Source organism: Hemiscyllium ocellatum, chromosome 13 (genome assembly GCF_020745735.1).
Source record: "Hemiscyllium ocellatum isolate sHemOce1 chromosome 13, sHemOce1.pat.X.cur, whole genome shotgun sequence".
Lineage (NCBI taxonomy): Eukaryota > Metazoa > Chordata > Chondrichthyes > Orectolobiformes > Hemiscylliidae > Hemiscyllium > Hemiscyllium ocellatum.
Genome location: NC_083413.1, coordinates 84716699 through 84733976, shown reverse-complemented (window position 1 = coordinate 84733976; position 17278 = coordinate 84716699). Strand labels below are relative to the sequence as shown.

The 17278-nt window shown below is 44.1% G+C and overlaps 1 protein-coding gene across 2 annotated transcripts in view; it reads left to right on the top strand.

The window, feature by feature from the left end:
- Positions 1 to 17278, top strand: part of LOC132821637 (solute carrier organic anion transporter family member 2A1-like) — a 151357-nt gene that overhangs the window by 103538 nt on the left and 30541 nt on the right. For both annotated transcript variants that reach the window (XM_060834345.1, XM_060834346.1), the window contains exon 8: positions 9384 to 9548. In XM_060834345.1, the coding sequence (XP_060690328.1) occupies positions 9384 to 9548 (165 nt within the window). The remainder of the gene's footprint in view (positions 1 to 9383; positions 9549 to 17278) is intronic.

The window sequence follows — 17278 nt, the reverse complement described above, 5'->3', positions numbered from 1 at the left end:
TTGTCCTTTCCTTGACATCTTTGGAACTATTCGGAGGCCTATAGAAAACTCCCAATAGGGTGACCTCTCCTTTCTTGTTTCTTACCTCAACCCATACTACCTCAGTAGACGAGTCCTCAAACATCCTTTCTGCCATGTAATGATGTCTGTTCTTATTTAGAGCAAAGGTCAGAGAAGATGATAAGAGGGGGAAGTGTGGCATATTTAAGGTAGACCATCCACTTGGCATTCTGACTGAAGATTGCTGTGAATGTTTCAGCCTGATCTGTTGGATTTCTGTGTTAGGCTCATTCATTGAGCGCCTCCTCAATTAATTTTTTAATTATTCACAACTGGATGTGGCAGGATTGCAGAGCTCACATCTGATGCATTGGCTGTATGATTGTTTAGGTTTATCTATCACTTACTGTTTGGTATGCAAATAGCCCTGTTTGGTAGCTTCACCAGGTTGACACTTCATTTATAGGCATGCACTCTACATTGAACTAGGGTGCATCCCCTGACTTCATGGTAATGGTTAAATGGTGGATATGCAAGGCCAGAAGGTTGCAGATTGTGCTGGAGTACAAGTCTGCTTCCTTTAATGGCCCACACCACCTCATGGATGCCTAGGCTTCTTTCTAGATCTGTTCAAAGAGTATCTTACTTAATATAATAGTTCCATACAGCATAATGGAGGGTATTCTCAGTGTGAAAGCAGAACTTTACCACCACAACAACTGGTGTTGTCATTGACAGATTTATCTGCTGCAGACAGACTGGAAGGGATGAGTTCAAGTATGTTTACCCCTGTTGCTGGTTCCCTCATCATCTGCTGCAGACAAAATCTAGTCCTTTAGGACCCAAGCAGTTCAATCAGTAGCACTGCTCTTGGTGGCAGACATTGAAATCCCTCATCCAGAGTATATTACGAACCCTGCTGAAAATGTGTTGCTGGTTAAAGCACAGCAGGTTAGGCAGCATCCAAGGAACAGGAAATTCGACGTTTTGGGCCAGAGCCCTTCATCAGGAATGAGGAGAGGGTGCCAGGCAGGCCTTTTATCTTAGCCTGCCTGGCACCCTCTCCTCATTCCTGATGAAGGACTCTGGCCCAAAATGTCGAATTTCCTGTTCCTTGGATGCTGCCTAACCTGCTGTGCTTTAACCAGCAACACATATTCAGCTCTGATCTCCAGCATCTGCAGACCTCACTTTTTACACTATATTACGAACCCTTGCCACTTTCAGTGCTTTAAGTATTCTTCAACATGGAGTATGATTCATCAGCCAAGGGAATAATAATCAACAAAAGGTTTCTTTACCCAGGTTTAACCTGAAATTGTGAGACTTCATTGGGTCCAGAATCAATGTTGAGGACTCCTAGTGCAACTCTCTCCTGTCAATATACCACTGTGCTACTACCGTTGCTAGGTCTTCCCTGCCTGTGGGGATGGTGATGTTTAGGAAATTTTCTGTAAGGTATGATTCTGAGCCAGACTATGTCAGTCTGTTGTTTGTAAGACAGCTCTCCCAACTTTGGCACAAGACCAGAGTGTTAGTTAGGAGGACTTTACAGGGTTTGCAGGATATTTCCCCTGTGTAGACCGATGTCAGATGGTCTGTCCAGTTTCAATGATTGATACAATTGAGTGGCTTCATAGGCCATTTCAGAGTCAACCACATTGCTGTTGGTCTCAAGTCACACAGAATCCCTACAGAACAGTAACAGGCCATTTGACCTATCATCCAAAGAGCATCCTACCAGACTTATTCCCCCATTCCCTCCCTCGATCTTATTCCTTGTAATCTTGCATTTGCATGAATGATCCAACTAACCTACATATCACTGGGCAATAGAGCATGATCCATTTACCAAACCTGCATATCTTTAGACTGTGGGAGGAAACCAGAGCACTCAGAGGAAACCCATGCAGACAAGAGAGAACGTGTAATGCAGACAGTAGCCTGAAGGTGGAAGCATACCCAGGCCCTTGTCACTGTGAGGCAGTAGACCTAACCACTGAGCCATGATGCCACTCTTTACATGTCGATGAAGATGGCAGAATTCCTTCCCTGTCGGGAATTAGTTAGCCGGATGGGTTTTTCCCCAACAATTGACAATCGTTCATTAGATTCTTATTTCCAGATATGATTATTGAATTCAAATTCCAACATTAGCAGGATTTGAACCCAGGTCCCTAGAACATTAGCTGAGTTTCTGGATTAATCGTCGAGTGACAAGGCTGTTGCCTTCCCTTCGTTTACGGTCTTTATGGTCTGGTTTTCATGTTTCTGTATTCTGGTTTGTGAGCTCTCTGTGAAGTTACTCAAAGAAGTTGAGAAATTAAAATATGTAACTTGAATTTGAAAGTAAGAATTAAGTGGAGATAATTGATAACAGCAGGAAAAAAAGCCTTCTATTATACTTTTAAACATTTATTTTATCCATACAGGAATGGTATGACTGCTCTGACTGGTATGAGTGCATTTCCTGTTCCATTTTACAGGATTTTTCCTGTAACCTGGAGAACCACATTTGCAGGAAGTGCTATCTGTCAGCTACCACAGATCGAGATCCTGGTTTTAGAAGTCAGGAAGTAGCTAGGTTGACTGTGTTATGTGCAAAAGATTGAGAGGCTTGTAGACTGCACATGTGGCCACCCCTCAGCTTAAGAGTACTCAGGGAAAAAGAGAATATGGATCTACCAAGCAATCAAGAAAATGGCACAGGGGTCAGTCACACACAATCATCCAATTTTGAATTCTGATAGATCTCAGAATATCAGAAGTGTAAGGACAGCGAAGAAGGCCAGTTGGCCCATTCTGACTGCACTGAGGAGAATGATGGTTCATCAAGGAAGTGTCAGCCTTGGCTTAGCTGTACAGAGACGATAAGGGATGTTAAAAGAAAAACTGATAGGATAGGAATTTAGTAGAATGAGATGTGAAGTCATGAGGCATACTGGATTTTTAAAGGGCTTAACAGAGTAAAATCCGAGAGGATGTTTCCTGAATGGGAGAGTCAAGGACGAGAGGATACAGTCTCAGAATAAGAGGGTTCTAATTTAAGTCTGAGATGAGGAGGAATTCCTTTCCTCAGAGGGTTGAATGTCTTGGAACTCCTTGCCACGTAGAGCAGAGTTCTTCTGTATGTTAAAGACTGAAATAGATAACCCTTGATTCCTCAAGAAGCTATGAGGAAATGGCAGGAGAGTGGACATGATGAACATTGGATCAGCCATGATCCCGTTAATCAGCAGAACAGGTTAAAGGGACCAGATTTTCTCATACTTCCACCCACATCATTTACTGTATCCATTGCTCCCGATGCGGTCTCCTCTATATTGGGGACTCTGGACGCCTACTCGCAGAGCACTTCAGAGAACATATCAGGGACACCTGCACCAGTCAACCCCAACATCCTGTGGCTGAACATTTCAATCCCCCCCCCACCCCCAACTCTGCCGAGGACGTGCAGTCCTGGGCCTCCTCCATCGCCATTCCCTTACCCCTTGCCACCACGCCTGAAGGAAGAATGCCTCATTTTCTGTATCGGGACTCTTCAACCCTATGGCATCAATGTGGACTTCACCAGTTTCCTCATTTCCTGTCCCCCCCACCTTACCCCAGTTCCAATTTTCCAGCTCAGCACCATCCTTGTGATCTATCCCACTTGTCAATCTTCCATCCCAGCTATCCGCTCCACCCTACTCTCCGACCTTCACCACAACCTTTATCCACCTACTGCACTCTCAGGTACCTTCCCCCAAGCTTCACCCCCTCCCATTTATCTCTTCACCCCCCAGGGTCCCAGCCTCATTCCTGATGAAGGGCTTTGGCCCAAAACATCAATTTTCCTGCTTCTCGGATGTTGCCTGACCTGCTGTGCTTTTCCAGCATCACTCTAATCTTGACTCTGATTTCCAGCATCTACAGTACTCACTTTCTCTAAAGGGACCAAATGGCATACCCCTGTTCCTACTTTTTGTGATCTTAGGATCTTATTGGAGATTTGTTGATGGTAGGAATAAATTATCATTTTCTGCATCTGCCGGCATTAATTTAGGAGTCAGGCAGTCAGGTCAGGGATGTTACAGAGAAGGTGCAGTGCACCCTGAAGGGATTAGCAGTCATGACCATATCGGTACCATTGGCAAATGTATAGCAGTGCACAGTCCTACAGTCAGACATTAAGGGGTCGGGTGAGACATTAGAAAGCAGAACATCAAGAATAATAATATCTGAGTTATTTCCAGTATCAGGTATAAGTGACTTCAGAAATAGGTGAATAAAGCAGATGAATGCAAGGCTAGAAGGGTGGTGCAGGATTCAGGGGTTTAGATTAGACAATAAAGCAGGCCTATCTGTGTCAAATAACAAACATCAAACTACTCTAGTCCCATTTACCTGCACTTTTTTCCATAGATTACTATACCCTAGCATCTTAAGTACTCATCCCTACATTTCTTAAAAGTTGAGTACCTGCCCCCCCCCCCCCCCCCCCCCCCCCCCCCCCCCCCCACCACCACCCTCTAAGGTAGCATATTCCATATTTTCTACCGGTGCAATTTGTTTTCTCTCACAATCTCCTCAAAATTACTTACTCGTCACTTAAACGTATGGTGTCTGGTCATGGACATGTCATAGATTCTCACTCTCTATTCTGTCCACCCCTCATAATTTTGTCTACCTCGATCAGATACACATCAGCCTCCTCTGCTCCAGGGATAAGAAAACTAGCCTCTCCAGTCTGAAAACAAAAACTGCTGGAAATCACAGTGGATCAGACAGTATCCGTGGAGAGTGAGGCAAGCGAACATTTCGAGGCCATCTGGGATGACTTGGACATTTCCACTCCAGGACATCCCAGGTGGCCTCCGACTTCAAAGACCACAATTTCCCCTCCAAAGTGGTCAACATGCCCTCTAGCACGTCTTCTCCATTTCTCACACCTCCTCTCTTGAAGCCTACCCCTCCAACCGCAACAAAGATAGAAACCCCACCACCTGGTCTGCACCTTCTACCCAACTAAACGTCCAGATACAATGCATTATCCTCCATCATTCCATCACTGGCCCATCCCTATCAGCATTCTACAGAGACAATTCCCCCTGCGACTCCCTCGTTAGGTCCATGTTTCCTCATCTTTCCCCTTCTTATCTCCGATCTAACCCTCAAACTTGGCACTGCCCTCTTGGACTGTCCCACCCGTCCATCTTCCTTCCCATCTATATGCTCCACCTTCCCCTCTGACATATCACCGTCACTCTGACCTGCATGTATCTATCACCTACCCAGCTACCTTCTCCCTGGCATCACCCCCACCCTCCCATTTATCTCTCAGACCCCTTTCCCAGCCCCCCACATTCCTGATTAAGGGTTTATGCCTGAAACATTGAATGTCCTGCTCCTCAGATGCTGTCTGACCTGTTGTGCTTTTCTAGCACCACACTTTTCAACTCTCATTACAACTGAGACTTTCCATTCCAAGCAACATCCTAATGAATCTCCTGTGCATCCTGTCCAGTGTGGTGACCGGAACTACACATGGTATTCCACCTTGGCCTCAACAGTATTTTATAAAGTTGTACAGAAGTTCCATGCTGCTATATCCTATATCCTGGCAAATAAATGCAAACATCCTGTTTGCCGCCTTCACCATGCTGTCTACTTGTGCTGACACCTTCAGCGATCTATGGACTTGTACACTAAGATCCCTTTTTACCTCTGTACTCCCAAGGGACCTACCATTTATTCATTAGTTGAGATAACAAACAGCTAGGGTCCCAGTACTGATTCCTATGGTCCACTGCTGGCTTTCAATCACTAAAACAGGCCTCCATCATCCCCCTTTTCCTCCAGTTTGTAGGCTTATTTTGAATACAGTTTGCCAACTTGCCTTGGACCCTATGGGCTCTTGTCTTTTTGACCAGCCTTTCATGTAACCACCTTGTCAAAGGCCTTTCTGAAGTCTATGTAAATGACATCAACTGCACTACCTTTGCTAATATATTTAGTCACCTTTTCAAAAAAAAATTAAATTATCCAGGCAGGATCTCCCTCTCATTAATGTGAGTTGACTAGCCGTGATCAATTTTTTTTTCCAATAATTTCACTACACTGATGTCAGACTGACTGACTGACTGGTTTGTGGTTACCTGACATTTCCCTCCTGTTCTCAGACATTGGGAACCACTTTAGAGGGATGTGACCTGTATTGATTGGACAGGGCTTGCATCTAAACAGAGCTGGGACTGAATTCCTTGCAGGCAGTTTTGCCTGTGCTATTGGGGAGGATTTAATCTAACTGAATAGCGGTGTGGATCCAGAAGAAAATATGAGAGAGAAATACCAAGGTGTACAGATACTGAGAGGAATGGTAGGGATTGCTAATATCTTGGGTGGGTTCAGTGTGAAGGGAACTCTATATTAGTGTTATTGTACCTTTATGTGGATGCATGGAATGTGGTGAGTGACAGGTGCAGATTGCCATGTGGAAATATGAAGTCTGACAGTAATAGAGCCCAGGCTCAAACAAGAGCTGGATGAGATAAAAAATATTTCTGCATGCAGATTGTTCAGGACATGCAAATTGTTGGTGGCAGCACAGCCACTCAGTGGTTAGCACTGCTACCTCACAGCACCAGGGTCGCAGGTTTGATTCCAGCCTTGAGTGGAGTTTGCACATTCTCCCTGTATCTATGTGGGTTTCCTCCACATAAACAAATTTTGCATAAACCAAATCATCCACCAACATTTCCGCCATCTCCAAAAAGACCCCACCACCAGGGATATATTTCCCTCCCCACCCCTTTCCGCCTTCCGCAAAGACCGTTCCCTCCGTGACTACCTGGTCAGGTCCACGCCCCCCTACCACCCACCCTCCCATCCTGGCACATTTCCCTGCCACCGAAGGAACTGTAAAACCTGTGCCCATACCTCCTCCCTCACCTCTATCCAAGGCCCTAAAGGAGCCTTCCACATCCATCAAAGTTTTACCTGCACATCCACTAATATCATTTATTGTATCCGTTGCTCCCGATGCGGTCTCCTCTACATTGGGAAGACTGGACGCCTCCTAGCAGACCGCTTTAGGGAACATCTCCGAGATACCCGCACCAATCAACCACACCGCCCCGTGGCCCAACATTTCAACTCCCCCTCCCACTCTGCCGAGGACATGGAGGTCCTGGACCTCCTTCACCACCACTCCCTCACCACCAGATGCCTGGAGGAAGAACGCCTCATCTTCCGCCTCGGAACACTTCAACCCCAGGGCATCAATGTGGACTTCAACAGTTTCCTCATTTCCCCTTCCCCCACCTCATCCTAGTTTCTAACTTCCAGCTCAGCATTGTCCCCATGACTTGTCCAGACTTGTCCGACCTGTCTAGCTCCTTTTCCACCTATCCACTTCACCCTCTCCTCCCTGACCTATCATCTTCATCTCCTCCCCCACTCACCCATTGTACTCTATGCTACTCTCTCCCCACTCCCAACCTCCCCAAGCTTATCTCTCCACGCTTCAGTCTCTCTGCCTTTATTCCTGATGAAGGGCTTTTGCCCGAAACGTCGATTTCGCTGCTCGTTGGATGCTGCCTGAACTGCTGTGCTCTTCCAGCACCACTGATCCAGAATCTGGTTTCCAGCATCTGCAGTCATTGTTTTTACCTTGGCCATGTTAAATTGCCCATAGTGTTAGGTACGTTAGTCAGAGGGAGTGGGTCTGGATGGGTTACTCTTTGGAGGGTCAATGTGGACTTGTTGGGCCAGAGGGCCTGTTTCCACACTGTAGGGAATCTAATCACAAAAAAAATAAAAAAGGAGTGCTAAGAAGAGGGGATAATATTGCCTAAGGAGAAGGCTGCAGAGCTGAAGAGAAGAGTCAACAATAGAATCAATTTTATGAGAGCCATGTACCAGTAAAGGTGCAATAAAGGTGCTCTTGTTTGAGCCATAGATTCACTACTCTCTGGTAAAAGCAGTTCCTCCTCATCTGTGTCCTAAATCTACTCCCCCTAATCTTGAGGCCATGTCCCCTCGTTGAAGTCTCGCCTACCAGTGGAAACAATTTGCCTGCCTCGAACTTATCCATCCCTTTCATAATTTTATATGTTTCATTCTTCTAAATTCTAGTGAATACAGTCCCAAGCAGCGCAACATCTCCTCATTAGGTAACACCCTCTTCTCCAGAATCAACCCGATGAACCTCCTCTGCACCACCTCCAAAACCAGTATATCCTTCCTCAAGTAAGGAGACCAGAACTACGCACAATACTCCAGGTGCAGCCTCACCAACACCTTGTACAATTGCAGCAGAACCTCCCTGCTCTTCAATTCAATTCCTCTAGCAATGAAAGCCAATATTCCGTCTGCCTTCCTGAGTACCTGTTGCACCTGCAAATCAACTTTTAGTGATTTATGTATGAGCACTCCTAAGTCCCTCTGCAAACAGCATGCTGCAATCTTTCACCATTTAAATAATACTCTGACCTACTATTTTTACTTCCAAAGTGGATAATGTCACACTTACCAACATTGTACTCCGTCTGCCAGACCATTGCCCACTCACTTAACCTATCTAAATGCCTCCGCAGAACTTCCATATCCTCTGCACAGTTTGCCTTTCCATTCAATATAGTGTCATCAGCACATTTTGGATATGTTATTCCTTTTCAAAATCATTTCTATATATCATGAACAGTTGTGGGCCCAACACTGACCCCTGCACCACCCGGCTCACCAAGTGGCAAAACACCCAATTAGCCTATTCACCTAACCTGCACATTGGATTGTGGGAGGAAACTGGAGCACCTGGAGAAAACCCACGCAGACATGTGGAGAATGTGCAAGCCCCACACAGACAGTTACCCGAGGCTGAAATTGAACCTGGATCCCCGGAGCTGTGAGGCAGCAGTGTTAACCACTGAAAAACTGTGGTTCCCCACCATGCCAGTGTTACTTCCTTAATAATTCCTTCTAACATTTTTCCAACAATTGGGGACCAAAATCCACAAACCTGCTTTTCCCCTCAAAATATGTTTTAGTGAACAAAAATCTGTTAATCTCACTGTTAACAATGATTATCAATAACCACTTTCCAAAAAGAACTTCAAACTTCTATGAACTTTTATGTATTGTTTCCCAATTTAAATTTTGAAACAGCTGGATTTAGTCATTTTCCGTTTTGTTTCAATTTATGCTTACCTTCCTGGCATTGTTTTGTATATTCTGTGAAACATATTTGTTGTTTCATTCTGTGCTGTATTCCAGTTTGTATGTTCTCATCTCTAATTGTTTTATCTCTGCAGTCTCTGCTCCAATCTGTGTTTGGTATTCACTGTCTGAATAGCCTATGTTCTACTGCAAAATATCTCTAACTTGTGTTTTTTTTGTTCTTACAGAGTTTCCCAAAATGCTTGCCAGGTTGCTGCTGAATCCATTGTTTATCATTATTGTGATAGCTCAGTGCAGTTTCTCTTCCATGCTTGCTGGTCTCTCTACATACTTCAATAAATTCTTGGAACATCAGTACTCTACAACAGCTTCCTATGCAAATTTCCTCATAGGTAAGTGGAATTACATGAGCAATGATTTATTAATTTGTTATATGTTCATTGTTATTTGTCCACACATTTGTCAACACTAACTAGGGTCACTCACTAACTGTCAAATGCTGCCTGTGTCCTTGATTTTAACTGGGCAGAATCTTCAGTTCCAGAACCACTTTAATCCTCCACAGATTCAGATTTCCCTGGTGGGCCTTTTGTAAATACAACATGGATAGCCTCATACATGCTGCATTGAATGATATTGGTCAAAATTTATGCACTCAAAAAATTAGCCATTGTCTTTTTGTAGCATCCTTCACTGTCCTTCCTAATTTGTTGTCAAAAGCAGGAAGGGCTATATGAACTCAAAATAATTTATTTCACAAAAGGACTAGTCTGCCCAACAAATCCTTGCTGGCCCTCTTACAGAACATTTCTAGTCACTGACCACTCGAGCCCTATGGCTCTCCAGATTTAATTCCTTCAGTGCAAATCCAATTTCTTTATCTCTGATTCCACCTTCACCAGCCTCAAGACTCAATGTTTTGCAAGATGCCCTCTCATGTTGTTCCCCACCCGTCTAACCCCTTGCAATTTCTTAGCTACTGGGAATAGTGTTTCTTTAATCTACCTCTTACCTGTCATGATCACTTTACATCTTGATCAAATATTCTGTTAGTCTCATTTGCTCCAAGCAGAACAATCCCAGCATCTTGAGCCTGACATTTTTGCTAAACTATTCATTCTTGGGACCATTATGGTAAATCTCACCTACACCCTTTTAAGAACCTAACATTCCTCTGAAAGTGTGGTGACCAGAACTGGCTGCAATACTTGACTTAGGACCTAATCATGACTTTATCAAGGATGAGCATAACTTCCTCACTTTTGTCCTCAAAGTCTCTATTTATTAAGCCCAGGGTCATAATTGCTATCATGTCCTGTCACCTTCAAAAGATCAATGCACCTGCTGTTCTTGATCCTTCCATTTCTGAACATTTTTTAGAACTGTACTAGGGAAGTGATTGCTGGGACCCCTGGCATTATTGATAGCCATGAGTGAGATGCTGGAAAACTAGAGGTTGTTTAGTGTGGTGCTATTATTTAAGGATGGTGATAAAGAAAATTCAGAACTATAGAGCAGTAAGCCTGAAATCAGTGGTGAGTAGGTTGTTTGGAGGGATTCAGAAGGACAGGATTACACGTCTTAGGAAAGGCAAGGACTGATTAGGGATAGTCAACATGACTTTATGCATGGGAAATCATGTCTCACTACTAACTAGGTGGAGCTTCTGAAGGAGTGACAAAGAAGATTGATGAAGGCAAAGCAGTGAATGGTGTCTGTATGGACTTCATTAAAGTGTTCAACAAGGCTCAACATGGCAGATTGATTAGCAAGGTTAGGTCACATGGATCGAGGGAGAAATAGTCACTTGGATACAAAATTGGCTTGTAGTTGGGAAACAGAGGGTGGTGATGGAGGATTAATTTTTGGACTGGAGGCTTGTGACCAGTGGGGTGCTGAAAGGATTGATGCTGGCTCTACTTCTAAGAATCTTCTTGGCCAACAAACCAATTAACATCTTTCAGCAGCTCTTCACAAAAGTTATAAACCCAGTATTCACATCCAACAGGACGAAAGTTATCTCCAAAATATCCTGCAAGGACTGTGAAAAGAACTACTTAGGACAAGCAAGGAGAAAACTGATTATATGAGTGCACAAAGATCAGCTCACCACTACGAGACACGACCAGTGCTCTCTTATTTCCAACCACACAGACAATGAAGGACACAAATTCAACTGAGACAATGTAACCATCTTAGCACAGGCAAAACAGAGACACACAAGAGAATTCCTTGAAGTCTGGCACTCCAACCAGAATGCAATCAATAAACACACTGAACTGGACCACATTTACAAACTACTCAGACATACAACTAAAGTATTGGGAAACAGAGACAAATAGATACCAGGCAAGGCAGACCACCAGGAGATGCATAGATGATGTCACCTAGCGAAGCATCAAAACATCTGCAGAAAAACACACAAGTTCAGTGAACGAATGTACAAACTCATCCACAACCCAAACTACAAATCTTTTCAAAAAAATTCTTAGTACCTCTTATTTTAGAGAAGTCTGCCATGAGGAATAGATTCTCACAATCTAACCTGTCTATGGCTGTCATCATTTTGTACACCTTAATCAGATCCCTCTTCAGGCACCTGTGCTCCATGTAAAGCATATCCAGACTCTCCATTGCAATCATGTCCTTATAATAGTGTGGCAACCAGAATTGTACACAGTATTTCATTATGTGTCCCTGACCAATGTTTTATAAAGTTATAAAAGACTTCCTTGCTCTGATATTTTATGGGTAAAAAGTGAGGTCTGCAGATGCTGGAGATCAGAGCTGAAAATGTGTTGCTGGTTAAAGCACAGCAGGTCAGGCAGCACCCAAGGAACAGGAAATTCGACGTTTCGGGCCAGAGCCCTTCATCAGGAATATTTTATGCTCCATCCAAAGAAGACAAGCTACCCCTATGCCTTCATCAACACCCTAACTACCTGTCTTCTCACCTTCAGTTATCTTTGGACTCTTACATCGAGGTCTCTTTGTTCCTTAGTACTCCTTTTTCATTGTATTCATTGTATAGATCTTCCCTTAATAGACCTCCCAAAAGGCACCACTTCACCCTCATCAGGATTAAACTCCATCAGACATTGCTTTGCGCAGTTTACCAGCTGATCACTATCAGCTGTAGCTTGAGGCCATCCTCCTATCAACAATTTTAATGTCATCTGTAAACTTACTAATTATACCTTATACATTCACATCTAAGTCATTAACGTACATAACAAACAGCAAGGGTCCCAGCACCACATTCTGTAGTACATTACTGCTTACATGCTTCCATTCACAAAACAACCCTCCAATATTTCCCTATGCTTCGTCTTTGCAAACCAAATTTAGATCCAGTTGCTAACTTGCCTTGGATCTTACGAGCTCTTTTGGACCATCCTTCCTTATGGGACTTTGTCACAGGGCTTACTGAAGTCCATGTAAACCACATCAAATAAATTACACTCCAACTATCTGACAGGTGTTTGCCTCCCTCTCTCAAACTGTGTTAAATTTAAAATGCCCCAATAATATGACCCTGTCTTTGATACACTTTTATCTAATTTCTACATTTGTACAATTTAGCACTTCAAAGATGATACCAAGGGCCTATACATGGTTTTATATATATTGTCTACATTATATATATCGTCTACATTGAATCCCCTTATTTCATTGTCCCCTCATCATTGCAGTGATTTTGTTTCTAATCAGTTTCTAATCTGCTACACCCCTGCCACTTTCATCCTGTAAATCTTTTCGCCTGATATATGTATCTATGTGTTAATGCTCATTTAATTTGTTCCGTACACTCAGTACCTTTGTATGTCGATCTCTTATTTGGACCAAAAGTGCAACCTGACTCTCAGCACCGATGCTTTATTCACCTTTTAATTATTTCTCTGTTCTGTTTAATCAATACACTACTTATACTTTTATCATTACCTGTCATACTTTAGTAGGATTCCTGACTGCTTCGTTCCTGTTACTTGTTTTTGAAACTGTATTGACATCCTCCTCCCATTTACTAATTTAAAGTCCTGTGACCATCCTATTTAGCCTTTCTCCCAAGACATTGGACCCAGATTAGTGGGCGGCACGGTGGCACAGTGGTTAGCACAGCTGCCTCACAGCGCCTGAGACCCGGGTTCAATTCCCGACTCAGGCAACTGACTGTGTGGAGTTTGCACGTTCTCCCCGTGTCCGCGTGGGTTTCCTCCGGGTGCTCCGGTTTCCTCCCACAGTCCAAAGATGTGCGGGGTCAGGTGAATTGGCCATGCTAAATTGCCCGTAGTATTAGGTAAGGGGTAAATTTAAAATGCCCCAATAATATGACCCTGTCTTTGATACACTTTGCGCTTCGGCGGGTCGGTGTGGACTTGTTGGGCCTGTTGGGACTGATCTTGTGTCCCCGTGTTCGTTTGGAGGAGAGAGACACCAGGTCTGATTAAAAGTATAAACAGGTTTAATGAGAGAGAATCGTTCAAGGAGATTGGAGAGACACTAAATCAATACTTTTCATCAGTATTCACTCAGGAACAGGACACTGTTGCTGACGTGAATATGGAGTCACAAATGATTAGAATGGATGGCCTGGAAATATGCAGGGAAGAGGTTCTGGGAATATTGGAGAGGATGAAAATAGATAAGTCTCCTGGGCCTGATGGCATTTACCCTAGGATCCTATGGGAAGCTAGGGAGGAGATAGCAGAGCCATTGGCCTGGATTTTTATGTCGTCATTGTCAACGGGAATAGTACCAGAGGACTGGAGGATAGCGAATGTGGTCCCCTTGTTCAAGAAAGGGAGTAGGGATAGCCCTAGTAACTATAGGCCAGTGAGTCTGACTTCAGTGGTGGGCAAAGTCTTAGAGAGAATGGTAAGGGATAAGATTTATGAACATCTGGATAGGAATAACGTGATCAAGGATAGCCAGCATGGTTTTGTGAAGGGCAGGTCGTGCCTCACAAACCTTATTGAGTTCTTTGAGAAGGTGACTAAGGAAGTGGACGAGGGTAAAGCAGTAGATGTTGTGTATATGGATTTTAGTAAGGCGTTCGATAAGGTTCCCCATGGTAGGCTAATGCTAAAACTACGGAGGTATGGCATTGAGGATACATTAGAGGTTTGGATTAGGAATTGGCTAGCTGGAAGGAGACAGAGGGGAGTAGTTGATGGACTAAGTTCATCTTGGAGTGCAGTTACTAGCGGTGTACCACAAGGATCTGTTTTGGGACCATTGCTTTTTGTTATCTTTATAAATGATCTAGAGGAAGGGCTTGAAAGCTGGGTAAGCAAGTTTGCGGATGACACAAAAGTCGGTGGAGTTGTGGATAGTGAGGAAGGAAGTGGTAGGTTACAGCGGGATATAGATAAGTTGCAGAGCTGGGCAGAAAGGTGGCAAATGGAATTCAATGTAGCTAAGTGTGAAGTCATTCACTTTGGTAGGAGTAACAAGATGATGGATTACTGGGCTAATGGTAGGCTACTTGGTAGTGTGGATGAGCAGAGGGATCTTGGTGTCCATGTACACAGATCTCTGAAAGTTGCCACCCAGGTAAATAGTGCTGTGAGGAAGGCATATGGTGTACTGGGCTTTATTGGCAGAGGAATTGAGTTCCGGAGTCCTGAGGTCATGTTGCAACTGTATAAGACTCTGGTGCGGCCTCATCTGGAGTATTGTGTGCAGTTTTGGTCGCCATACTATAGGAAGGATGTGGAGGCATTGGAACGAGTGCAGAGGAGGTTTACCAGGATGTTGCCTGGAATGGTAGGAAAATCTTATGAGGAAAGGCTGAGGCACTTGGGGCTGTTCTCATTGGAGAAGAGAAGGTTTAGGGGAGATTTGATAGAGGTGTATAAGATGATTAGGGGTTTAGATAGGGTCGACACTGAGAACCTTTTACCGCTAATGGAGTCAGGTGTTACTAGGGGACACAGCTTTAAATTAAGGGGTGGTAGGTATAGGACAGATGTTAGGGGTAGATTCTTTACACAGCGGGTTGTGAGTTCATGGAATGCCCTGCCAGTAGCAGTGGTGAACTCTCCTTCTTTATGGTCATTTAAGCGGGCATTGGATAGGCATTTGGAAGTTATTGGGCTAGTGTAGGTTAGGTAGGATTCGGTTGGCGCAACATCGAGGGCCGAAGGGCCTGTACTGCACTGTATCTTTCTATGTTCTATGTTAACATTCTGGGGTTAGCACTTCTGCCTCATAGCGACAGGAATCAGAGTTTGATTCCAATCTTAAGTGACTGTGTGGAGTTTGCACATTTTCTCCCTATCTATTTGGGTTTCCTCCATATGCTTCAAAGATAGGATAGGATCAAGGATAACCCCAAGGCCTTTTATGCGTATGTGAGAAACATGAGAATGACGAGAACGAGGGTAGGTCCAATCAAGGACAGTAGTGGGAGACTGTGTATCGAGTCGGAAGAGATAGGAGAGTCTTGAATGAGTACTTTTCTTCGGTATTTACAAATGAGAGGGACCGTATTATTGAAGAGGAGAGTATGAAATAGACTGGTAAGCTAGAGGAGATACTTGTTAGGAAGGAAGATGTGTTGGGCATTTTGAAAAACTTGAGGATAGACAAGTCCCCCAGGCCTGACGAGATATATCCTAGGATTATGTGGGAAGCAAGAGAGGAAATTGCAGAGCCGTTGGCAATGATCGTTTCGTCTTCACTGTCAACGGGAATGGTACAAGGGGACTGGAGAGTGGCGAGTGTTGTGCCCCTGTTCAAAAAAGGGATTAGGGATAACTCTGGAAATTACAGGCCAGTTAGTCTTATTTCGGTGGGAAGCAAAGTAATGGAAAGGGTACTGAGGGATAGGGTTTGAGTATCTGGAAAGACACTGCTTGATTAGGGACAGCCAGCACGGATTTGTGAGGGGTAGGTCTTGCCTTACAAGTCTTATTGAATTCTTTGAGGAGGTGACCAAACATGTGGATGAGGGTAGAGCAGTGGATGTAGTGTACATGGATTTTAGTAAGGCATTTGATAAGGTTCCCCATGGTAGGCTTATGCAGAAAGTCACGAGGCATGGGATAGTGGGAAACTTGGCCAGTTGGATAGAGAACTGGTCGAAGTCAGAGAGTGGTGGTAGGTGGTAAATATTCAGCCTGGAGCCCAGTTACAAGTGGAGGTCCACAGCGATCAGTTCTGGGTCCTCTGCTGTTTGTAATTTTTATTAATGACTTGGAAGAGGGAGTCGAAGGGTGGGTCAGTAAATTTGCAGACGATACAAAGATTGGTGGAGTTTTGGATAGTGAGGAGGGTTGTTGTTGGCTGCACAGGGACTTAGATATGATGCAGAGCTGTGCTGAGGAGTGGCAGATGGAGTTCAACCCTGTCAAGTGTGAGGTTGTCCATTTTGGAAGGACAAATAAGAATGCGGAATACAGGGTTAACGGTAGGGTTCTTAGTAAGGTGGAGGAACAGAGGGATCTTGGGGTCTATGTTCATAGCTCTTCGAAAGTTGCCACTCAGGTGGTTAGAGATTGTAAGAAGGCCTATGGTGTATTAGCTTTCATTAGCAGAGGGATTGAATTCAAGAGTCGTGAGGTGATGTTGCAGCTGTATAGGACCTTGGTAAGGCCACATTTGGAGTACTGTGTGCAGTTCTGGTCGCCTCACTTTAGGAAAGATGTGGAAGCTTTGGAGAGGGTGCAGAGGAGATTTACCTCTGGAATGGAGAATAGGTCGTACGGGGATAGGTTGAGAGTGCTAGGCCTTTTCTCATTGGAACGGCAAAGGATGAGGGGTGACTTGATAGAGGTTTATAAGATGATCAGGGGAATAGATAGAGTAGACAGTCAGAGACTTTTATCCCCAGGTACAACAGAGTGTTACAAGGGCACATACATTTAAGGTGAAGGGTGGAAGGTATAGAGGGGATGTCAGGGGTAGGTTCTTTACCCAGGGAGTGGCAGTGTCAGAAGCATTGGTGACATTTAAGTGGCAATTGGATAGGTACATGGATAGGTGCTTAAGCTAGGACAAATGTTCAGCACAACATCGTGGGCCGAAGGGCCTGTTCTGTGCTGTATTGTTCTATGTTCTATGTGAATTGACCATGCAAAATTGCATCATAATGTATGTGCAGGCACGATGGGTTAACTAT